General features: G+C 29.0%; 6 protein-coding genes across 6 annotated transcripts in view; 4 read left to right on the plus strand and 2 right to left on the minus strand.

The window, feature by feature from the left end:
• The first annotated feature begins 31 nt into the window (after positions 1-31).
• On the plus strand, positions 32-1,395 carry LOC106793051 (NADH dehydrogenase [ubiquinone] 1 beta subcomplex subunit 8, mitochondrial). The gene is made up of 4 exons (XM_014759649.1): positions 32-368; positions 601-830; positions 906-1,064; positions 1,153-1,395. The coding sequence occupies exons 1-4, from the start codon at positions 275-277 to the stop codon at positions 1,216-1,218; spliced, it is 549 nt and encodes a 182-aa protein (XP_014615135.1). The 5' UTR covers positions 32-274; the 3' UTR covers positions 1,219-1,395.
• Positions 1,396-1,454: 59 nt separating this feature from the next.
• On the plus strand, positions 1,455-4,674 carry LOC106793049 (THO complex subunit 5 homolog). The gene is made up of 11 exons (XM_014759646.1): positions 1,455-1,678; positions 1,776-1,913; positions 2,001-2,215; positions 2,299-2,374; positions 2,442-2,627; positions 2,697-2,829; positions 2,891-3,130; positions 3,221-3,323; positions 3,398-3,599; positions 3,670-3,964; positions 4,036-4,674. The coding sequence occupies exons 1-11, from the start codon at positions 1,583-1,585 to the stop codon at positions 4,350-4,352; spliced, it is 2,001 nt and encodes a 666-aa protein (XP_014615132.1). The 5' UTR covers positions 1,455-1,582; the 3' UTR covers positions 4,353-4,674.
• A 2-nt stretch (positions 4,675-4,676) lies between these two features.
• Positions 4,677-6,586, minus strand: LOC106793050 (coiled-coil domain-containing protein 65). The gene is made up of 5 exons (XM_014759647.1): positions 6,065-6,586; positions 5,703-5,955; positions 5,412-5,635; positions 4,938-5,330; positions 4,677-4,873 (listed from the first exon to the last, which is right to left on the minus strand). The coding sequence occupies exons 1-5, from the start codon at positions 6,203-6,205 to the stop codon at positions 4,700-4,702; spliced, it is 1,185 nt and encodes a 394-aa protein (XP_014615133.1). The 5' UTR covers positions 6,206-6,586; the 3' UTR covers positions 4,677-4,699.
• Positions 6,587-6,669: 83 nt separating this feature from the next.
• Positions 6,670-23,639, minus strand: part of LOC106793004 (differentially expressed in FDCP 6 homolog) — a 34,971-nt gene continuing 18,001 nt past the window's right edge. The window contains exons 2-10 of the mRNA XM_014759559.1: positions 9,386-9,674; positions 9,058-9,177; positions 8,769-8,972; positions 8,560-8,675; positions 8,355-8,478; positions 7,942-8,283; positions 7,673-7,874; positions 7,434-7,589; positions 6,670-7,364 (exon numbers count right to left, since the gene is read on the minus strand). Of these exons, the coding sequence (XP_014615045.1) occupies positions 7,111-7,364; positions 7,434-7,589; positions 7,673-7,874; positions 7,942-8,283; positions 8,355-8,478; positions 8,560-8,675; positions 8,769-8,972; positions 9,058-9,177; positions 9,386-9,484 (1,617 nt within the window). The 5' untranslated portion in view covers positions 9,485-9,674 and the 3' untranslated portion in view covers positions 6,670-7,110. The remainder of the gene's footprint in view (positions 7,365-7,433; positions 7,590-7,672; positions 7,875-7,941; positions 8,284-8,354; positions 8,479-8,559; positions 8,676-8,768; positions 8,973-9,057; positions 9,178-9,385; positions 9,675-23,639) is intronic.
• LOC106793002 (probable RNA-binding protein 19) lies at positions 9,896-14,029 on the plus strand. Its single transcript, XM_014759557.1, has 16 exons — positions 9,896-10,027; positions 10,102-10,306; positions 10,384-10,577; positions 10,657-10,896; positions 10,974-11,235; positions 11,314-11,526; positions 11,603-11,797; positions 11,882-12,021; positions 12,128-12,253; positions 12,338-12,473; positions 12,576-12,919; positions 12,990-13,192; positions 13,303-13,419; positions 13,498-13,603; positions 13,689-13,812; positions 13,907-14,029. Exons 1-16 carry the CDS (start codon positions 9,992-9,994, stop codon positions 13,972-13,974), a joined length of 2,709 nt encoding a protein of 902 aa, XP_014615043.1. The 5' UTR covers positions 9,896-9,991; the 3' UTR covers positions 13,975-14,029.
• LOC106793001 (serine-rich adhesin for platelets-like) overlaps positions 14,720-23,639 on the plus strand; it is a 21,374-nt gene continuing 12,454 nt past the window's right edge. The window contains exons 1-2 of the mRNA XM_014759556.1: positions 14,720-15,358; positions 23,220-23,274. Of these exons, the coding sequence (XP_014615042.1) occupies positions 15,350-15,358; positions 23,220-23,274 (64 nt within the window). The 5' untranslated portion in view covers positions 14,720-15,349. The remainder of the gene's footprint in view (positions 15,359-23,219; positions 23,275-23,639) is intronic.

The raw sequence follows: 23,639 nt of genomic DNA on the forward strand, positions 1-23,639 counted from the left end.
ATACAGGGTGAACCAAAAGAAAATGGATAATAAATAATAAGATTTATTTTATGGTGTTTGCGTTGGTTATATTAAATCTTATGACTAAATTTATTTAAATTGAATCTTTTTTTTTAATAGTTTAGAGAACCCACAATGGGAAATAATTAAATTTTTTAGTCAATATAATTGTCATGAGATCTTAGAATATATATACTTGCACACAAATGCGCGTGCTTTGATTAGTCGACTGCGTTTAACCATTCTAGGTTGACGTTACAGAGCTTTAACGAGAATGGCTCTTCTTAAAAATTGTATGACATTAAGAGGTTTATTAGTACCAAGAAACAAATTTACATTATTTATAAAAGCTAATTATAGCGAGGAAAGTAAGTATTCTAATGTTGTTATTAAGTTTTGTCACCTTTTAATACTTAACTATTTAATAGGTTATTATTTTATTATGTAAGTTTATATTCATCCAATGACTTATTCCTATTATTTCCTTTTTTCTTTTTATATTTATTTATGATGGTATAAACACATATGTACACTTATAGCATATTAAATTATTAAAATTAATTTTAATCATTCTTATATTTATTTTATTTTGTTTTTAAGCAAGGACAGACTTTAGCTTATGGAGAGCCAAAAAGGAAATACCACAAACGGAAGAAGAAATAAAAGCGGCAGCTAAAAAATATGATTTACATCCACGGGAATACAAAACCTACGAAGATGATGGATTTGGATACGGCGATTATCCAAAACTACCATTTGTTAGTCCCGAAACAAAAGATCCATATTATCCCTATGATTTTCCTGAATTCAGAAGAAATCTTCATGAACCGGTAATAATTTAAATAGTATTAGAATTTAAATTAATTTCATCGATATCATATTATATTAATATTCATGTTTCCTAGGTACACATCGAAGCAAATATAATAGGAGAAGACCGTTATTCAGCTGGAGTTCGACAGCCAATGTCACCTGTAGGTGCATCATTAATGTTCTTTAGTACGGTAGCAATCCTTGGCGGATTGTTTTACTTGTTTTCATTTTACCCATGGTTCCAACCTATAGTAAGTTAGCAATATTATCAAAATTATGTATATTATTTAAACATATCCATTAAACACACTCATTTATAAATATATATTATTCTTTTAGATGGAAAAGCAATACTCTAAACCTGGTGTAACTCATTATACTTTTGAGCCGGTTAAAACTAGTTAATTATAAATTATGAAATGTTACAATGCTTTGTAGTCATTAACCATGTATGTATAAAAAAATATATTTATGAAATCCATCATTTATATTTAAATTTATTAATATTTTGTTAAAAATTATATTTCATTTATATACAGAGAAATGCAAAATTTTATTTATATTCAATATAAATTTGTCAAATTGTATACTATAGTATTTTTGTTTTGACTACAGTTGATCCTTTAACATGCAGCGCCATCAATGACCAACTTTCAAAACTTACATTGCATTACCATTGCAACTTATTTTCAGTTATATACTATTAGACCGTAGTGATATTTTACAAGGATTTGTGTTAAGAATAAGTTAATGTTTTATAATTTATAAAATGGGTAAAGAAAATGATACAGATAATTCCAAAAAAAGGAGAAAATCTATCAGCACTGGTACTATTCCGTGGCTAAAAGATGGAGACATGTATAAGGTTAACTTTCATTTCATTAATCTCATCAATTTCATTTATCAATAATAATATTTAAAAAATAAACTTTTTTTTTTAACATAAAAATTATATTGTTTAGACTATAATCACCAATGAAGAAAAAGAGGCTTTGGAAAGATCACCCGAAAGTGATTCGCAAAGTTTCTTATCTACATGTGAAAATATCCGGAAAGCCATGAGTAAAATTGCTAAATTAAAAATGAGCAATGATTCAAACGTATGTATTACAATTTATTGCAGAATTTTTCTTTTGTTATTATCAATTAAGTTATAATTTATAGTGCAAGTAATAATAATATTTCAGGCAGAGGAAGAAGTACATGAGTTACAAGTTCAAACATCGTTATCATTTATTGAATTAAAGAAACTCAATAGGATGGAGAAGTTTCGTACTAAGTTTGCTCGAGATTCTTTAGTTGCGGCTAAGAGTAGTGTCGATAGCAAGCATTTACAATTACAGAATTTATTATACGAGGTCATGCATTTAAAAAAAGAAGTTATTAAATGTCTACAATTTAAGTATGTTTTCATTTTGTATCTTTTATACAAAGCGATTGATAAATCACAAATATGTTAAATAATATGTGTATTTTTATTTTTAGATCAAAAGATGAGTTGATACAACTTGTACCGGAAGAAGAATTTTATGGAGAAGCACCTGAAAGCATATCTAGACCAGTAAATTAAAAAAAATAAAAAGAAGAAAAAAAATACTCAATATTTCTATTGTAAACATTTGTTTTAGGAAATAACAAAAATGAACCCGCATCAATTAAGATTAGCTCGACTTGAATGGGAATTGACTCAACGGAAACAGCTAGCTGCTTTATGCGATGAATTAACTGAAAGTAAGAAAGCAGTTACAGCCGATATGGAATCTAAACAAACTAGATTGGATAATCTTGCACCACAACTTCTAGCCATACTAGAAGTAATTTCTTTTTATCTTTTAATATACTTTTATTCTATTCTATATATATTTATGAATATATTTTTGCAGGCAAGTAAACCATTGCAAGAAAGTCTCGGATTACCTTTAGATAAAGTTAGACAAGAACATCAGAAAGCAGCTTTGCTCGCATCACCTTTATATGTACTTTATGCAAAAGCAACTGCATATCGAGATGCATATGGTACGTTAAGTGTTATATATTCAAAATGAATTATTTTTAATATTAATCAATTGTTTTGTAGATAATACAATTATCATAAAAGTGGAAGGAGACAAAGACGAAGCAAAGCGTACAAATAATCAAGATGGATTACAAGAATCAGATTCAGATCCTGAAACTCAGTTAGAGAATATCGTAGAAGAAACACCTGTACACAAAAAAAGACATCACAGATTGTCTAAAGAAGCTAGACAAGAAGAAAAAAGATCTAAATTATTGCAGAGGCACCCTTTAAACGTAACACTTGTCATTTCAATGAAAAGTAAGTGATTTTATAATTTAAAAAAAATATATATTAGATAATTTATAGAGAAATTTTTGCTACGAATAATTTATGGCGATTATTTTTCAGCTGAAACCAAATTAACGTTACAATTCTTTTATATGATACATTTAAAAGTGGTTACGGTAGAATCTAAACTCGAAACTGATGTTTCTGGAGGCATTAGTGCTGGGTAATCTGAATTTGAATATACTATTTATATATGATCCTGGATTTATATTAAACCAAATGCATTTTTTCCAACAGAGACATGCTCGTATCAGAATCAGTTCTTCGTGAATTATATCCCAATGATTTGGGTATAGAAAGTCCAAATCCTGCCAATCATTATCAACTAGCGCGTCACAATTTAGGATCATTTTCAAGTCTAGGATTAGGTATTCCTTATAGATGGGCTCAAAGGATGGCTGGGTTGCATTTTATTTCATCTAACTCTCACGATCAAAAGGTAAATTCTTTTATATGCTGCATATTAAATTAATATTTAACAATCTTCTTACATTATATTTAATTTATAGCCTACCGTTCAAGAATCAACGCAAGATAGTGTTGTAAGCGTTCTGAAAGAAATAAAAAGACGAGTAAAAGCTAGATTAGAATTATGTCGAGAAATTCGTCGATTGGAATCTGGAAATTTACCTATTCTTATAAATACCGTTAATCCACTGCCACAAAAAATTACAACTTCGTTGCATAGATTTACTACTATGACATGGAAAAATTATTCTAATTATACTAGCGCACCCATTTATCGAGAAGGATTGGTATCATCTGTTGATATCTTTTATGAAGCTGTATTACGTCGTGGAAGCAGTATGTAATATTTTTTTTTTATAATAAATTTACTTATATATAAGTTATTAAAGTATAAAATATTTTTCTAGGTGAACTCATAGCTAGGATTGCTATAAAACCAGATTATCCAAAAGTAGCTGCGTTGTTCAGCATAAGCATAAGTCCTATGGTTCCTGCATCGGTTGATATTTTAAGAGACATTGAACGGGAAGTTAATGTTATGTGGACAAAACCTCCGACGATATCAGCACAATTACAACGTTTAAGAGCATGCTTCGATATATATTTGGAAACGGAAAGTATGGCACCTAAAGAAAAAATCTTTTTCCACCCTGTCAGAGGACGTACACGTGCAAGGCCTTACAAATATTTGGCATTAGGAGGAGGAATATTCACTCATCGTTAGTTATAGACCAATTATTTTTACATTTAATTTTGAGCTATAAATATTAAAAAAGAATTTTTATTTAAAAATGTTTAGTTATTTTTATTTTGCAATTGTTATTTAAATAGCAATTGATGTGATTGGTAATGTACTCTTTATTCTGGAAACGCTGATGAGATAATTTCTTAGCATATATCTTAGGTGTTTGTTTTCTGCCAATAACTTGTTACATTCTTTCTTCATTGAAATATTTTCAACCTTTATATAATTGTAACGCATCCAAAATTTTTCCAATTTTTGAAATGGTTTAGATATCTATGTATGTATATATTTACATAAATAGTTAATAGAAAATTTTTAAAAATTTACTAAAATTTGTACAATTTTATATGAACACTCACGCAATGTATGGTTGATTCTTCTACAGGATCTATGTTAGAACAGATATACATTTTAATAGATGCTGATAAAGGTTCTAGTTCTGAGCACAATTTCATCAATGATAACAATGTAATACTTTTTTCATTAATTTTTTTCAAATCCTGTAAAAATAGAAAAAATATAATATAAGATTAATTAGATTAAGTAATTAACTTTGTTTTTCACCTTAATGACAGTATTACAAACAATGCTTAATTTTTTTAACTGTTCAGATTGTAAAATTTGATCCGTTCTAAAATTTTTTTTTACTGTTAATGATTTATGGCTTGTAAATTTCATCTGACATCTTAACTCGGTAATGCTAGACTCCCTTTTTTCTAATAAACTTTCTGTGTCATTTTTTAAAGTATTTATTTTATTTTGCAATTGTGTAATTAATTTTGGATATTGTGTCATTTCTGCTAGATTAGTATCATCCTGTTCTTTCAATAATTCATATTTTTTCCTTTTGATTTCCGTAGTCGTATTATACTCTAGCATTATTTCATTTAATTGTTTCGATAAATTTTCTACTTTAATAGAAATTTTATTTTTAAGTTCTAACATCATATTTTTTCTCTGTAAATAAAAATTAAAATATACATAAAATATATAGTTAGTGTAAATTTTTAAAGCAAGAACTATTAAAATTTTGCTTACCAATGAAATTAAATTACAAATATTAACAGCATTTTGTGAATTAGTCCTTGCTAATATTTTTTCCAATTCTACTTTCTCATTCACGATAATCAATTTGATTTCGTCACAAGTTTTTTCCATATGTGATTTTAATTTATTCAATTCTACTGTATCTTTACCTTGAATGCTATGCACTTTATTAATGTAATCGTCACATAAAGCTCTAAGTTTCTGCGCGTACAGTTCTAAAAATAATGTTCTTTTTCTTTTCAAATATTTACATATTTGAAAAATTGCAAATACAATAATTACCAATAATTTTGTCTATAATTCCAATATGAGCTTCTTGCAATCTTCTATGATCAATATCTGCCATTTCTATTTCTACATGCAACAGCTGTATTATTTTATCCTTAGTATTAATCATTCTATCAAAATTTTTCCAAAGATACTTAATATCTTCATAAAATTCTTTACATTTAATCTGACGAAGAATGAATCGCCACTGTTCGTTTATTTTTGCTGTATTCAATCTTGAAAAAGCTTCTTCGCGTTTCAATTTGTTCTAAATAAAAAATTCCTTAATCGTTACTTTAAAGTAAAAATATAACCAATATTTTAATCATATATATATATATATATATATATATAGTTTATTGTCGTAGGTATATTACCTTACTAAAAATTGCTATCAATTGTTGTTTGCGTCTTTTCGCTTCTAATTCTAATTCTGCACGATGCTGCATATAACGAGCACGTTCTTCCTCGCTCATACGAGCGAATTTACTAGCTTTACCTTTTCTTTTTGGCGGCATTATATTTTTTTATTTATTTATTTATTTATATATTAAATTATTACTTAATATATATTTATCAAATACGAAGGAGAGATATATATATATATATCTTTCGACCTAATACAATGTCTGGATGTATAAATAATACTTGTTACAATATATTTGTATCTTATAAATCTAAGTTAAATTGAAAAAACTTATAAAAACTGATTTCCACGATATGTTTCAGTACTGATAAACACACGTAAATACGTAACTTGTACTACTGTATCGTCCGCAATAATGTAATAGTTCTGTATTTGTTTGATCAATTCTGTCATCACCAATGCATTCACACATGCATGTATATTATATAGTATGTGTGTGTATATATTATATATATATATATATATAAAGTTGGAAGAATATAAATTATTTTAACCATATATATAAATAGCTATAAAAATATCGACATAGATCTTAAAAAAAATATCGCAATTTTTATATGTAAAGTTAAATAACAATATTATGTTAAATATTCTGCATATCATAATAATTAATACTTATTGTAACTTAGCTATGCTAACGGCGCTAAAACATTATACAAAATTCATATTTATGTACAAGAAAATTAATTTGTTATTTGTTCGTTATTAGTTTCATTATATATATTAAATCATTATCGTTATCATATGTATATATATGTATATAAAACAAATTCTTATGCACTTTGGCTAAATTTAATAACGTGGCAAGTTTGGAGTAAGGAACTATAGTGTTAATACCCTGATAAAAGATACATCAAAATGTTGTATATAATATCAATATGTTTTTTCATAATTATACCTTTGTAGTAAAAGAATTTCATTTCAATTAATACAGACGATTATAGAAATAGTAACAGCTCCTTTTCTTGCTTATTCAGTATGTAATAACATACATCATCAACAATTATTTTGCAAGGTCATCGATCTATGATCAAATTTTTCCACAGATAACGGTCTCTCCTTCGTAGTCGGTATAAAGCTTTGTGTACGTCTAATTTTTTCTCCGCTCTTTAACGGACGAGTAACAACAATTTGCGCTTCTAATAAAATTTGTGCCTCCTCCGCACGTTTTACCTTTTGTTGTGCTGCACGAAGCTCTGCATCTAAACTTTGCTTTTCAGCCTCCAACATTTGTAATCGCATTTCTGCATCTGTAAATAAATGCTATTGAAAAGTTTTTCAATTTTTAATATATAAATATGAAAATTAACGATACGCACCTCGTAGTTGATGTTCATTTTCTTGCTGTTTGCGCTCGAATTCTAACCTTTTCATTTTTTCCAGTTCTAATAAATCTTGTTGTTCCTGTTGTAATTTTTCTAATTGCTCTCTTCTTTCCCATTCTTCTCTAAGAACTCTCGCTTGAAGATTTCGAACTGTGTTACAAAATATAACAGAGCATTTGATAAATACTTTTAAAGGAAATAAAAGATTAAGAAATACAGGATGTATTTGTCACCTATTTCTTCATCTCTCAATGCTTGTTTTTCCTCTTGCAAAAGATTTTCTAATTTTAATTTAGCTTCTTCCAATTCGTGAACCTTAGCTCCTTCCTCTTTTGACAATGCTTCCAATTTTCTAGCTTGAATTTCTGCTGCAATTCTAGCTTGCCTTTCAAATTGCAATTCCAGTCTTGTTTTCTCTTTTTCTTGTTTCACTGACTAATAATTATAAAAATGAATATACATATAAAATAACAAATAATATATATTCGTTTTAATAACTTACTTGTCTTAAAGATCTCCTTTGATTAGCTAAACTTCTTTGATAACCAATTTTTTCACCGGAATGTTGAATAGCAATTTGCAAAGCTGCCAACCATTGTAATCGTCCTTTGTGATCATCTGCCACTAATTCGATAGCCCTGTGTTCAGGTGTACTTAGTACGAATCTTCTATCAGGTTTTCCACCAGTAGTAATTGCATCGGCCCAACAATTTGTACTCAATATTATTGAACCCGATGGTTCCCTTTGCTGAGAATCTTTAAAATATAATAATTCACCAGGACGAAGAACAAACCAAAAATACTTCAATGTTGGAAGTAAGAAACCTTTCTTCATTAAATATCCCTGTAAAAATATATGTTAACCGATAAATGTTATTCTTAAATTATATTTTTAAATAACAATGAATATCTTACCTTTTTGACCACATTTTCTATGTATATTTGATAAAGATCATCAATAGCTTCAGTCAATGCTATGTTATCCGAAGTTCTTCCACCGCTGTATTTGGATTCCAAAACTGCCAGGAATGTAGGAAACCTTCCAAAAGTATAATTAAATGAAATTTTACAAATAGTTTTTCTACAATGATAAATAATTCAAATCACATATACAAAATACCTAAATGTTCCAATAGCTGCTGATAAAGCTGAGAAATCTGCTGCATCCCATTGCAATCCTAACGATGTTACCAAATGAGAAGCGATTTGAGCAACTTCATCTGTATGCATTGCAATCTAAATAAAAAATAGTAAGAACCATAAGAAAAGCGTATCTTAAAGATAATTTAATAAAGAATAATAAATCATTATGAGAGAGATTGTACAAACCATATGAAAATCCATGTTATCTGATTCCGGTTCAGCCAATAAACAGAATACTCTAAATAATTGATAGACACTATTGGGTTCAAATATTGGATGCGATCTTTCTAAATACATTCTTTTACAAATTAACCAACATATTTCATCGATTCCTTCTTCCAATGACCTGTGTATTTGTATTGAAGTTGCATCGGTAATAGATGAGAAAACCTATAATATAATTAATTAAAGATAATAAATTTGTTAAATAATATGAATAAAATAACGCTAAAAGAAAAAAAACAAATGATTATACCTCCTTTTGTAAATAAAAAATGTATTGGTCAAAAGTGAGACTCTGAGTACTGCGGTAATGTTCTAGACCTTTTTCAACACCATATAAGTCCATTAACGTGCCGATGTTGGCTGTTAACACCTGTAGAAACAAAAAAAAAAAACAAAAATCAAACGTAGAAGAAATGGATATACAAAAATATTCTTATAAAAATACGATGTGAATTAAGTAGCCACACCCGAATATGTGAAAAAACGATACAATCCCATAAATCTTTAGCTTCCAAAAGTCGTGAGAAATGAAATAAAAAAGTCAATATCAACAAAGAAAAACAACAAGGATGACTCACCTTCAACTTTGATTTAGCGACAAGATCAGGTGTATCACCTTGCAACGCGTGAAACGCGTGCCAAATACTATTCGTCACATTTTTTAGTAGATGGGTCATTATTCCGACGAATACGAGCAACAGGTGTTTCTCTTACGATGCTTCTATATTCTCATCGTCGTAGAACATATCGAGCACTGAACATTACCCTGTCACTGTGTGTGTGTTAGTGAATGGAATAGTACATGCAACGCCTCCGTTTGTCATTTCTTTTAACTTTATTAAAAACCTCCATTAAATTTCACGTTTTCTGTGAAAATAAATATTTTTTTTTTTTTTTATCAACGAGATATAACGTAAATTTAAATTTATTCAATTTAATTATATCGATTATAAAAAAATTTTAATATATAAGTGTTGTATTTAATAAAATGCATATAGTGTGTTTTAAAATTTGTTGCGATTATCGCGGGCAAGTGAATAGCCAATCAAATTACAGCCGCCATATTGGAATAGAAAGTGCATTGGGAATGTAAACATAACCATAAATTGTACATGTGCTTCAAGTGATACATGGTGGATTGGTTAACATTTTTTACAGTGCGAATTAATGTTAAATAATTAATTATGTCTCGATTAATTGTAAAAAATTTACCTAAGAGTGTAAGTAATTTCAATATTACATTTTATTAAAATAAATGTATAGTTATTTTTATAAGTTCTTTTTATATTAATAGGTTACAGAGTCCAAATTGAGAGAACTTTTTAGTGAAAAAGGTTTTGTTACCGATATACAATTGAAATATACAAAAGATGGAAAATTCAGGCGTTTTGGTTTTATTGGATTCAAAACAGAAGAAGAAACATTAAAAGCTAAAGAATATTTTGATAAAACTTGCATAGATACTTGCAAAATATCTGTTGATCTGTGTGCTGATTTAGGTAATAGTATTAAAAATGGTATTATATATAAAAAAATTCATGAAAGAAAAATTATTTAACAACAAAATTTAAATCAGGTGATCCATCAAAACCAAAATCATGGAGTAAATATGCACCGGATAGTTCTTATTATAAACAATTAAACGATAAAACCAAAAATGATACAAATGATGGAGATGGTAATGAAAATAAAACTCGTAAGGAAGCAAAAAAGAAAAAGAAGAAAAATAAGGAAGAACAGTCTGCAGAAGTTAAAGAAGCCATTGCGAAGGTATGAGTCTTATGATATTTCTAAGCGATACTATTTTATCGTAGAAGATATAAATAATATAATTTTCATTTAAACATAGCATAAAGATGATCCCTTGTTCATGGAATTTCTTGAAAGTCACGCAGTAGCAGATTCAAAAAAAGTTTGGATCAATGACGCTGTAATCAAAACTATAGCGAACCCAGAAGATAAAGAAAATGGTGAAAGCAATGATTCTGCTCACAAAAGTGATGAAGAAGAAAAAGAAGAAGATAAAGAAATAAAAGAAGAAAAAGATGAGAAGGAAAAGATTGCTAATACAGTTATATCAGATTTAGAAGTAAGTTGTTAATTAAAAGTAACTTTTTATATTTTATTTTATCAATTTATAGTATAATAATTGTTTTTATTGAATAGTATATGGAAGCGTTAAAGACAAAAACACCAACTGTTAACAAGAAAGAAGTATCTGCATCAAAGCACGGTCCTGTAAAGTTTTTTACAGTAAAATTACGAGGATTAGGATACAACCATAAAAAGAAACACATAAAACAATTTTTTCATCCCTTAAAACCAAAATCTATACGCGTACCACCGAAAATCAAAGGGATAGCTTACGTTGGATTTAAATCTGAACAGCAAATGAGAAAGGCTTTATTAAAAAATAAAAGTTTTTTTGGTAAGAATACTATGAAGAAATTTAGTAAATTTTTCTTTCACAATTAAAAATTTATAGATTTTTATTATTATTTCTTAGATGGTAAACAGATATTTTTGGCGAAATACGAAGAACATTTAGAAACTAAAGAAGATAACAATACAGAAACTAATAATTCTAGTGTTAAATGGATAAAGCAAGAAGAGTCATTAAAAAATGAAGAAAGTATAGCAGAATCCGGAAGAATATTTATACGAAATCTGACTTATACGACAACGGAGGATGACATCAGGCAACTATTTGAAAAATACGGTAAATTGAATTTTTTCTTTTTGTCATCTATGATAATACCTTTAGATATTTATTAATACAACATTAATTTAATTAGGTCCCTTAACCGAAGTTAATTTACCCGTGGATCGGATTACCAGAAAACCAAAAGGTTTCGGTACAATAACGTTTTTAATGCCTGAACATGCTATCAAAGCTTATACTGAATTGGATGGTTCTATCTTAAATGGTAGAATGTTACATTTGCTTCCAGGCAAAGCACAATCTTCTTTATTGGATCATGTTGACCTAGGTAGATGTTTTAAATATAATATAATTTAAAATTGAAAGGGATTGAAATTTTCATTGCTTTTTGTTCCTTTTCTTTTTCATATAGAAAATTTACCTTACAAACAGAAGAAAGAAATACAAATTAAAATGAATGCAAATTCATCTCACAATTGGAATACATTATTTCTGGGACAAAATGCTATTGCTGAGGCAATAGCTGCGACATACAACACGACTAAAGAACACGTATAAAAATTTCAAATTATACTATTCTTTCATTTTTTAATGTTTAAAAATTAAAAATTTGTTCACACAAATGTTTTATGTTTCTATATGTCATTTAATATTAAAGGTACTGGAAGATGAATCCAACGGTATGAGTACCGCCGTTAAATTAGCGTTGGGTGAAACACAATTAGTACAGGAGACAAGAAAGTTTTTGGAAGAAAACGAAGTTTGTTTGGACGCATTTAATCAAGTAAATTAAATTTATAAATTATCTAAACATTTTACACTTATGTTAGATAAAATAATTATACTAATTGTAATTTTATTTGATTAGCCTTCAGAAACACGATCGAAGACTATTATATTAGTAAAAAATTTACCAGCTGGTACGCAGTCTAAGGAAATTTATAACATGTTTTTTAAATATGGAGAACTTGGAAGAGTTGTTATGCCACCATCAGGGATAACAGGTTTAATATAATATTTTAGTACTATAGCGGAATCAATAAAATAATATTACACGTGAGATATAAACAAAAAATACTAATTTGTAAATTTTTCTCATTTTCCAGCTTTAGTGGAATTTTTAGAACCGTCAGAAGCACGCAAAGCATTTACAAAATTAGCATATACTAAATTCAAACATTTACCACTTTATCTGGAATGGGCGCCAGATAATAGTTTCATGAAAAAACTTAGCGAATCGGACAGAAGTAAAAATAAAAATAACGTTAACAATAAATTGCCGGACACAGCATCCATAGAAATGAAAGAAGTAGAAAAAGATGAGTCAAATAAAAAACATTCGAATGAAGAAAATAAAGAAATAGAAGATGACGACGAAGAGCCTGAGCCGGATACAACTATTTTTGTTAAAAATCTAAACTTCTCGACTACCGAAAGTGCTTTGAAAGAGGTATTTTATATTAAATCTATATTTTCTTTCTCATAAACGTTCATCAAAACATATAACTGTAATTTTTCAGTATTTTGCTAAATGTGGCCCCATTCATTACGTCATGATAGCCACTAAAAAAGATTCAACAAATCCTGGTGCAAAATTGTCCATGGGTTATGGTTTTGTTAGATATAAATATCAGCACGATGCAAACCGTGCTTTAAAAACATTACAAATGACGGTACTTGATGGTAAAACTCTGGAATTAAAAAGATCTGAGAGAACACTCGCGTATGTTTATATTGTTACTAAAAATATATCTGTGTCTGTGTTTATATATGTGTGTATGTGCGTGCGTGTGAATAGTATGTCTTTATTATAATTTTATTAAACTTATTTAGGAGCGATGTTAAAACTGCAAAAAAATCATCCAAGGTAACACCACAAACGGGAACAAAAATTTTAGTTAGAAATGTACCATTCCAAGCGACAGTCCAAGAAATTACAGAATTGTTTAAGTGCGTATTTATATTTTATTATACTACATATATTTTTGTGTCTTTTAGTTTAACTACTTTGTTGCTTTATATTTATAGAGCATTTGGAGAATTGAAAGCTGTAAGATTACCAAAAAAATTGGTAGGCGCTGAAAAACATAGAGGATTCGGTTTCGTTGAATATTACACGAAAAGCGAAGCCAAGGTAATGAATTATCGAATTGTATGCAATCATATTTATTATTTTAATACTTTAAGTTTAAAGAAGTTCAATTGTTGTATCGGTTTAGAGAGCATTCCAAGCATTATGTCAGAGTACTCATATGTACGGCCGAAGATTAGTATTAGAATGGGCTCAAAACGAAGAGACTGTTGAAGAAATTAGGAAAAGAACTGCAAAACATTTCCACGGAGGTATGATATATATTTTTAACATCATTTGCGATCACTATAAAAATATTTATTAATAAAATATTTGTTTCTATATTTATAAAAAAAACTATTACAGAGAGTCTGACAAAAAAGAGTAAAAAATCAGTCTTGAATCCTGAAACGGTCGGATTAGAAGTGGAATGAATAATTTAATTCTATTCATCGATATGCGAAGTTTGTATATGTATATATTGTAATATTTATAATGTATAGTAAATATTAATTTGTATACTATTGAAATAGTATTATAAACGATATTAATCGTCTCGTAGATAGAAATGAAATAATTAAAACATAATATTAATTTTATATTAATTTACTTAAACAAAATATATATATATACATATATATGTACAATAATTTTGTTTATATCATTATAAATGATCTAAATTTTTAATTAAAAAAAAATTAAGAATGACGGCCTTTAAGACCATGAATTTGACACGTTTACTATCTTTTGGCAATGATTCAAAAAGAAAGTTAATACGGTTTTCGAACCACGATAAATACTATTCACATTGACCTTCGTCTCACGTTTATATGGAACTTTTCTTTCTCTTACTTTTCACGAAAACAATGCAAGATGTGGTTTCTAAAAAGAGAAGTACAGTGTCACGCGAATTGCCTCTCTCTTATTTTCATTCTATCTACTTGGCAATCGTAATGAGTTGGAATAATTCGATGTATTTAGGTTTTACGACACCCTCGTTTTTTCTTATGTGAGTTAACGTGCTCAAGTGGCATGAAACAGTAATTCAAACCCACGTTAGAAATAGTTTCAACGATCATTCATCGTTACAGATATTAAATTGAACGTTCCTGTATATATTGAAATGTAAATCATTCGTTTGTTTATTTTCATCATTAAATGTTCTTTTTTTTTTAACGATAAATATATTTAATCTAAAAAGATTATCTAATTTTTGTACCTATATTTAATTTTCTTCAAACGAAGTGAATGATATGATAACTGGGTTCTCGAAAGACAACAAAAGGGAGATATTCATGGAAGGAGGATAATAAGAAAATAAATATCTTCCTTTCACCTCTCCCAGTTGAAGTACGAGCAAAAAGGGACCCGATGCCTATGGAATGAAAATGCGGATCGACTGGTGGGGCCCCTTGTGTATATCGAAGGTGATAGCTATGGTTGGAGGTGGAGACGGCCCATGAAAGTAACAGTGACTCTCTTCGACTCGTCCACCTTCCAACCGATCGCAAGAAGACCTCGTCAGTTGTACGTTCTTCGTCCTGGAGAACAGTGCTCGCGAATATTTATCCACCATACATACGTATTTATGTGTCCTTCGGTGTCATCGACCATTAACAAGGTCGCGCGTTGTGCTCGTCCAAAAAATAAATTAACAAACGGATCGACAAATAAATTATATTAATAAATAAATTATATATAGAGAGAAAGAGCTACAGTGCACATTGGTGCAACACAATGTGCCTGAGCGTAGTTTTTTGAAGACAAATTTAACAGACAATAAATTGTTAATTTTTAAGAAGAAAAAAGATGGATTGGGTAAGATTAGAAAATGAAATTTATTAAATCAAAATATAAATATACGACTCTCGTTCTCTCATATATGTTTAATACAAAGAAGGGGGACATCCCCTTTCGTTTTACGTTTACGAGCATAAAAGGAGAACGTTTTAAAGCGTGAAACATGCTCACGAGAGTGAAATACGTTTTACGTTCTATCGTAAAATCCTTTTCTGTTATGTTTTATTCTATTTTGTCTTACTATAACTCTCGTCGTCTTATTTCTCTCACTCTGGCATAAATTTCATAATTATGCTTTAAGAAACGAGTAGTAGTGAATTATCATCGACGATAATGTATATAACGCTTCTTGTATTCAGATGTGATTTCTACAATTTCTCTTTTATAATAAGAGAATTAATAATATAAATATATTATTATCCGTATACTTATAAATTCCCAGCTAATGAACAACGTTTTATCGAAGACCGATTAGATTTGAATTACGTCCTTTTATAATCCATTCACGTAATTATTTTGTAATTAATCATAAACATTGTGAAAAATATAATACAACAACAAAACAGATCCTCACGCTCTTTAACGCAATACTTTCTCATCGCTTTAAATCTTTTTAAATAATTGTTAGAGTAGCCTGAGAACGGAATTGTTAAATGCAAACTCTTTCTGAGGATCCCTATCGATGACACAAATCAATTTTCTTCGTGAAAACATTGAAACGAGACGAATTATAATAAGAAAAAACAAGAAAAGAAATGAAAAATTCTTGAAATTATTCGAGATCCATTTCGGATGGGTTTTTATCTATCTATCCACACTTGTAATAAATAAATACCGTATTGATTGAACGTTTACGATCGCGACCGGCTTGTTAAATTATTTTGGTGGGGAAATTTACCGGTTATTCGAGCTGTCCAATGCTATTCGTCTCGTTCAAAGTTGCACTACTCCGCTTTAAGTTGCCACCAAGACGACGCGTGCTAAGCAAAGAAGGAGCGAACCCGTGCCTCTGGCTATTCGATTGCAAAATCAAACAGCATGTAACGATTCTCTCTCCTCCTATCTTTTGCTATATATACGTAAAATTATAATAATATCGAATTGTCCTTTTTCTTCGATCTAATGTTAACAACAAAATTATTACCTTTTTTTTTAAACGGAGAACTCAAAAATAATTTATACGAACGTTGTTACATTAACGGTATCATATCGTATAATTATACGAATTATACGAAAGTTAATTTAATTTTTATCCTTTTCACCTTACAAGCGACAAATTATATACTACTCGAATTTAATTTAATAATTTTCCTCTTACTTTTTTTTTTTATAAAGACTATAAAAAATTCATCCGCTCCCCCAACCCCCTCTCTCCTCCTTGTGCAAATTTATAAAAGTAAAAAATTGTACCGTTCGAATTTAATTCGATTTTCTATTTCTTTTCTCTCTCTTTCTCTTAATTTTTGTCCACGGAATTTGTAAAAAACAATTTCATCGAAATCGAATAACTTGGCACGAATGGAAAGCGAAAGAAGAAAGTTCGAGGTCATTCTTTCGACGAGATGATAATTTTAAAATTCCATATTTAGAATGTGACAGTAGATTTTAGTTTTATTTAAATTGAACTAACGATCAAAAATAAATCTCGATGTAATCGTTAAAGGATATCAAAAAGGGATCAGAAGAGAAAGAGAGAGGCAACAAAGTTAGCTGCTGGTTGCGATATCATATTTCCGGGGCTTGGCAGGTTTTCCACAGAGGTACACGACGATGTGCAAGGAACGCAAGCTGAAAAAAAGTTCCCTCTTGCGAGGTAACATTGATTAGAAGAACGAGAAAGTCATTTTGCGCAACGTGTAATTCTGGTTCTCCGTACTCGAGATTTTGAGAGGTTTACCTTTCGACAACGTTTTGCGTATTTGGTAAATCAATTATCGTGGATTGTGCGTAGGTTAACAATGATTTCTAAAAAAAAAGAATCGGAAACAAATTCTTTCAATTTAAATTGGAAACTATGTCATTATAAAACATTTAAATTCGTTTGATTCAAAAAATAAAATATAAAATCATATTTAAAACAATTCGAACATGAATTCGTTATTAATGTAGTACCGTGTAATTATACTGATAGAAAGGAAATAAAAAAAGAAAGAAAGAAAGAAGCGTAGGTTAACAATGATTTCTAAAAAAGAATCGAAAACAAATTCTTTCAATTTGAATTGGAAACTATGTCATAAAACATTTAAATTCGTTTGATTCAAAAAATAAAATATAAAATCATTCTTAAAACAATTCGAATATGAATTCGTTATTAATATAGTATCGTATAATTATACTGATAGAAAGGAAATAAAAAAGAAAGAAAGAAAGAAGTAACCTTTAACGAGAAAGAAAGAGAAAAGAAATGCATCAGGATAATTGCAGACTCTCGGTGTAGTTTCCATCGAGTACTGTGACCTTCAAATTTATTCGCGACATCTTTGTGACCTTCGCAAATGTATAAAATACACAGAAACACACCGTATATAGAAACGAGCATCCTATTTGAAATGGAATGCGTGAAAGGAAAAAGAAGGTGCGTCGTTATGTTTGACTTAATCTCGGGACCAAAAGTTCGACCACGAATGGTAACTAGTAAAGGTCGGGGAAAAAACGGGGGGNGGAGGGGCAGGGGGAGGGGGGAGAGGAGAAAAAAGATGAAGGAATGGTGAAGGAGAAAAAGAAAAGAAGGATAAGAGATGAAAAATGTAAATAACTTCTCTCTAACGTGTGCGAGGACGGTCAGTGGCTGACCTTTCGAATCTTTCTCTTTCTCTTTCTCGTTCTCTCTCATTTTTCAAAAGAAAAAGACACGTTGTTTTTTATACCATCACCTTTACTGCTATTTCTTTTTTTACTTCTGTTTTTTTTTTCCTTTTATATATATATATATATCTATTATAAGATTCGTGTCAACGATCATATATATCTAATTATAATCACGTTTTTCATTTCAAAATTGATTTTCTTTATTCATTCGAATAAAATATTTCAAATAGAAAAATATATTGAACAATTAATAAATAAGTATCGTAGGGAATTTGGATATTAAAAAGAACTAGAACTTAGTTTTGATTAATTCGTCCTTTTATTGGGACTTCTTCAGCAACTTAATCTCTGAACTTTAGAGATTAAAAATTAAGCTCTAGTTCTTTTTTAATGTCCAAATTCTTTAAGATACTTATTTATTAATAATTTTATTTTTGGAGACGAGAGAAATAACTAATTGAATATTGAGCAATTATTACGTGGTCATTTTATATATCTCAATACAAATTTATTAAAAATATATTCTATAACATATTTGTTAGAAAATAATGCACGTCAAAGGATATTTTAAATATTTTTATCATTGCATATAAAATAATGTTGAAATATTTTTAAAGAAAACATATATGAATAATTTTATAATTATCATGTATGCATGTGTGTGTGTGTGTGTAAGATATCCGTAAATGTGTTATTTCTTAGCTATTTTTTTTCTTACATTAATAATCTACACAGTCTATTGGTAATGATAAACAAAAAAAATAGAATTTAATTACTGACACAATCGGCTGATTAATTTCCTATTAAAGAGAGCGAGAGTCCGGCTATGAGAGGCGAATTCCATGGAAAGTAAAAGTGAGCGAATAGAACTGGGCGAAGCACGTTGTTGGATTTATCCCTCCCCTTTCCCTTCTCGAGGCAATAGATAAACTCGATTTTACGTATATACAGTATCAAGAATAATACGCGAGAGTGAAATAATTCGTTGAATGAAGGATACCGTTAGTTTCGTGGTAAAAAAGAAAGTGGGAAAGGGAAGAGATGACGAATTAACATTTTATTAGAAAACTTGTCCTTTTTTTCTATTTTTTTTTTTTTTTTCGTTAAAAAAAATGTTTATTACAAAATACACACAAGAGATTGATAGAAAAATTCAATAAATAATTAATTACATGAATTTTCTACTATACTCTCTCAGAAATCAATGCAGTAAAGTTCATTTTTGCGATATTTCAATCTATGTTAATAAATAATATCAATGTTAATAAATAATATTCTTTTTTTGGTTATTAAAAGTTATTAAAAGTAAATTATGAAAATTCTATCTTTTCCAACTATCAAAAGGTGATAGTTGTAAGGTTTATAAAATGCTGTAATTGGTTTTTTTTTGTGTGCGTGCATACTTTTCTGATCAAATTAAGAAATTACAAATTTAATAAAGCCAATGTATTAAAAAACATTTGTTTTATTGACTTGATTAATTTTTGACTCATTGATTTCTGAACATGACTCGTATATTAAATTCAATAAAAATGATAAATATATAAATTATATGGAAAAATAATTCGAACAAAGAAGAAGAAAAGGAATGTTTAACAAAAACAAAGGACAAACCCGACGTTGTCTGCATAATAAATAAGCAGCAAAATATATTCGCGTACGTTGTTTTTTAACATTTGAAACATTCACCGAGAGGATGAGAGAGTAGACCTTGAAATATAAAATCTGGTTCTCCGAGAATACCAGGAACCAGCTTGAAAGGTTAATAGGGTTGCTTTCGTATTATGGTAATGAGGATGAACAGCATTGTTCCATTCTTTTCGATTTATTTTTCTTATTTTTAAACAAACATATAGATATAAGAGAAAAATAAATATCAATTTGGTATCCTATTAAATTTGTATGCTAATTAGGACACATTGAAATATTTTCTAAGATCCATATGAGTGAGTTGATAAAAATAAAGCTGTAAAAAAAAAACTGATGAGTGTACTTATGTACGCACGTAAAAAGTTATACTTCTTTGACGTACTAAAACGAATCATAACTTCCATAACCTCAAAAATAATTTCAATTTGCCCGCGCCTCACGTAAATATCGACAACTTCGTGGTGTCGATTTTTCGGTCGCATCTAACTTCACTTTCTAAAACGCGCGCCAAAAGAAATATAACTTCAAAAAGAAAACATTATTAACCGTTAAACGTTTCTTCTTATTTTAACAGACACGCGTTGGAAAACAATATTTCGAAAACGTTCTTGAAAAATTTTAGGCCGAATATTTTCAAGCTCGTATAGTAACGGTATCTTTTAACGGTTTCAAATTATGAGTGAAATCATCCTTCTGTTTATATCGATGATGATGACGACGACGACGACAACGATGATATCGATTCACCATTGAAATGTCACTCGTGACGTTCGAATGAGAAAAAAAAAAGAAAAGAAAGAAAAAAAAGTACTTTTACTTTTGCTTATTGTCAGAGTTGAAGAAAACCGAATTCACGGAAGGAGAAAAAAAAGAAAAAGGAAGTTAAAGAAATTTCATCGAGGAAACTTACGATTATTAAACCTTAATAATAATAATAATAACAATCTAATAATGTGTGTCCCACACAAATCATATCAATCACGAAGAGAGTCTCGATCAAGGGGGAAAAAAATATACGACGAAAGTATAACTTCCGTTTTCGGTTACGAAACTTTTCGAAATTAATACTATTCCTCCCTTGTATCGTTTTATCGTAATCAAATTGTTTATAGTTTTTACCTCGAATAGAATTCTAAATGATTCTCTCGAGTTCTACTAGAAAGTTATTTGACATTTAAGAGGGTACGTTGAATTTTTTTTACTTACCCTGCATTAAGATCTCCCCACATCTCCACTTTCAATGTAAGTGTGTTTGTGTATGTATTCTGCATCTATGTAAATACACGTATTTGATCATGCTATTATAAGAGACTATTACCGATTATACCGTCTGTTACTTACTGTCTGACACAAGATCGGTATCGTTTTCTAAAAATAAAAATACAAATATAAAAAAAGAAAGAGAAAGAGAGAAAGAGAGAGAGAGATAAACAAGAAAGTTGCAAACTTGTTAAATATTTTCATACTTAAAAACACGTATACACCACCAGCCATACAATAATCATAAATAATATATTTTCTTTTCTATTCTATTTTTATTTTTTCATGTAAAACCAGTTAGACATTTAAAAAAAAAGCTCGTTTTGATATACAACTATATTATATTTATTCGATTAAAATAATTTCAGAAATTTAACAGCGAAAAACGATATTATAAATAATATTGATTAATATATTTAAAATAAGAGTTTAATCGTAATAATTGATTATTAATAGAAGAAAAATTATCGTTAAATCGTTAATAAGTAAGAAAAATTTGTCATATAGTTGAAATAAAATGAGAGATTTTTATTATATATTTAAAGGACAATGAGAGAAAAGATAGGATCCTTTGTCAGGTTCACTTGGAATTCATGGCCGGCTCATTAACTTTTAAACGCACACAATATTAACCGTTATCGCGTAGTGGGAATGGCAAGTTACGTTAGCGCATAACGTTAGCGTAACTATTCAATATGAACGTGTATGCGCGTGAACGTACTTACACACGAACAAATACTTCAAACTCGAAAACTCGTACGATACGAGAAAGTTCCTCGGTGGAATGGAACTCTTTCTTCTTGCTTTCTCTTTACACGCGTTACATAACGAGGAGTGGCAACAGCACGTTGTGTTACCGGAGACCTAGAATTCGTTTATCCTTTGACCGTGTCATTACATTTGGAAGGATAAATTTCCCTCCCCCTCCTCCCCCACTTCCTCTCTCTCTCTCTTTCCTGACCTCGAATCAATTTTAACAGGTGTTTCCGTGATCCTTTTGATTGTAGATTATTAAGAAAATTCTTCATTTTTTCTTATTAAATTAATATTTAACGTTCAACAGGTGACACCAGTTTCAACACCCCCTCGAACTATTGAAAATATTTAATTGAACGTTTTTTATTTTTAAAATGATTTTTCGAAATAAATATATCTCTTGTTTGTTTCTTTTTCTTTTTTTTTTTTTTAGTTAAGAATAATACGCTAATCATTTCGTTTCTAAATCTGTCGAATTATTATTTCGGTGTTCTTTTTTTTTTTTTAGGTAAAAATGTCAATTATATAAGACGTGAATTTTGATGCCAGGATTGCGTCAGGATTACTACGTCATCAGTTATGCATCTATTAATTTATATCGTTAATGACAAAAATATTGATGATCGTAAATAATTTTATATCGTTGATAAATTTATTTGAAATATTCGTATAGATTTTGAAATATCTTTGTTAGCATATAACAGGACATTAGCGTGGAATTAAAATGCAAGGACAACGTCTTCGCGATATAATAAAATGTAGATAAGTGAACGTTTTCGCAATATGCAATATGGTATATTACATTATGAAGTTATTTAAAGATAAATAATTTGCGAGAGGCATTTACCTACTACGAAAGTAAACGTATAAATAAATTAAAGGTGATATATACGTTAACGTAACAACAGTAACAATAATAAAATAAAGTAGAAAAAAAAAGAACAGAATATACAGAAATGAAAAAAAAAATCTTATTACGAATACGAAATGTAATTATTCTTCCTGAATTTCTAAACCGAGTAGTAGTTACGTCGTAAGAGAAATGAAGAGTTATTACCGGATCGTTAGAAAATCAGGATGGTAAATTGTCCTGAACGAGGTATACACTTCAAAATTAATTTGAGATAATCTTGTTAAAGAGATGTTTTCGTAAGAATCTTTATATATTTCATTCACAATATATAGAATATTTTATTTCGTACTTTGAACCGTTTAATATGTGTAAAATACGATAATGACCAGTAAAGATTGTGAATGAACGATCATATTTAACGCTATTTATCTATTTAAAAAAATAAAGAAAAAAAAGAACTAATACCGTTAACGATAGGTCATTAAATTCAATACACAACTTAGAACGGATGACGAATTATTAATGCAATGCAACGTTCTTCCGTTTCAGCAGGTACGAACACTGTTCTTCTTGGTTGCCATTGCTGTCCTTGGTACCATTCAGGATGGTAAGTCATTTCACAATCCTAATCTCACCAGAGTTAAAAATCAAAGCTAACTGATTAGCATTAAACACGCTACGTGATTCACTGTTGTTTGCTATCCCTATTGATCTCATCGACACGATTCCATCTACTTAAAGTACACATGTGACTATTATATATATACGTGTAAACACACATAGAATAAAACTAATGTGCATATGTTTTGTTAGAGTGTGCTCACGTATGCTATTAGAAAACACTTTCGATTAAAAATTATTGCGAAAAAGAAACTTTCCTTTTTGATTATTATTATTATTATTATTATTATTATTATTATTATTATTATTATAATTATCGTTTGATTGATTTTTTGTTTTTTTTTTTTTATT

The sequence above is a fragment of the Polistes canadensis genome, unplaced genomic scaffold (assembly GCF_001313835.1).
Source record: "Polistes canadensis isolate GaletaPanama2010 unplaced genomic scaffold, ASM131383v1 scaffold_10, whole genome shotgun sequence".
Taxonomy (NCBI): Eukaryota; Metazoa; Arthropoda; class Insecta; order Hymenoptera; family Vespidae; genus Polistes; species Polistes canadensis.

Bases quoted from the DNA above. Each gene is read 5' to 3' on its own strand.
- LOC106793002 (XM_014759557.1), top strand. From the start codon at position 9,992: ATGTCTCGATTAATTGTAAAAAATTTACCTAAGAGT. The intron at 12,474-12,575 runs GTTTAATATAAT...CTCATTTTCCAG, and splicing joins GCCACCATCAGGGATAACAG to CTTTAGTGGAATTTTTAGAA. The intron at 13,193-13,302 runs GTATGTTTATAT...AAACTTATTTAG, and splicing joins AGATCTGAGAGAACACTCGC to GAGCGATGTTAAAACTGCAA.
- LOC106793051 (XM_014759649.1), top strand. From the start codon at position 275: ATGGCTCTTCTTAAAAATTGTATGACATTAAGAGGTTTATTAGTACCA. The intron at 831-905 runs GTAATAATTTAA...CATGTTTCCTAG, and splicing joins GAAGAAATCTTCATGAACCG to GTACACATCGAAGCAAATAT. The intron at 1,065-1,152 runs GTAAGTTAGCAA...TTATTCTTTTAG, and splicing joins ACCCATGGTTCCAACCTATA to ATGGAAAAGCAATACTCTAA.
- LOC106793050 (XM_014759647.1), bottom strand. From the start codon at position 6,205: ATGCCGCCAAAAAGAAAAGGTAAAGCTAGTAAATTCGCTCGTATGAGC. The intron at 5,956-6,064 runs GTAATATACCTA...TTTTTTATTTAG, and splicing joins TGATAGCAATTTTTAGTAAG to AACAAATTGAAACGCGAAGA. The intron at 5,331-5,411 runs GTAAGCAAAATT...TTTTATTTACAG, and splicing joins TTTGTAATTTAATTTCATTG to AGAAAAAATATGATGTTAGA.
- LOC106793049 (XM_014759646.1), top strand. From the start codon at position 1,583: ATGGGTAAAGAAAATGATACAGATAATTCCAAAAAAAGGAGAAAATCT. The intron at 1,679-1,775 runs GTTAACTTTCAT...TATATTGTTTAG, and splicing joins AAGATGGAGACATGTATAAG to ACTATAATCACCAATGAAGA. The intron at 3,965-4,035 runs GTATGTAATATT...ATATTTTTCTAG, and splicing joins TGTATTACGTCGTGGAAGCA to GTGAACTCATAGCTAGGATT.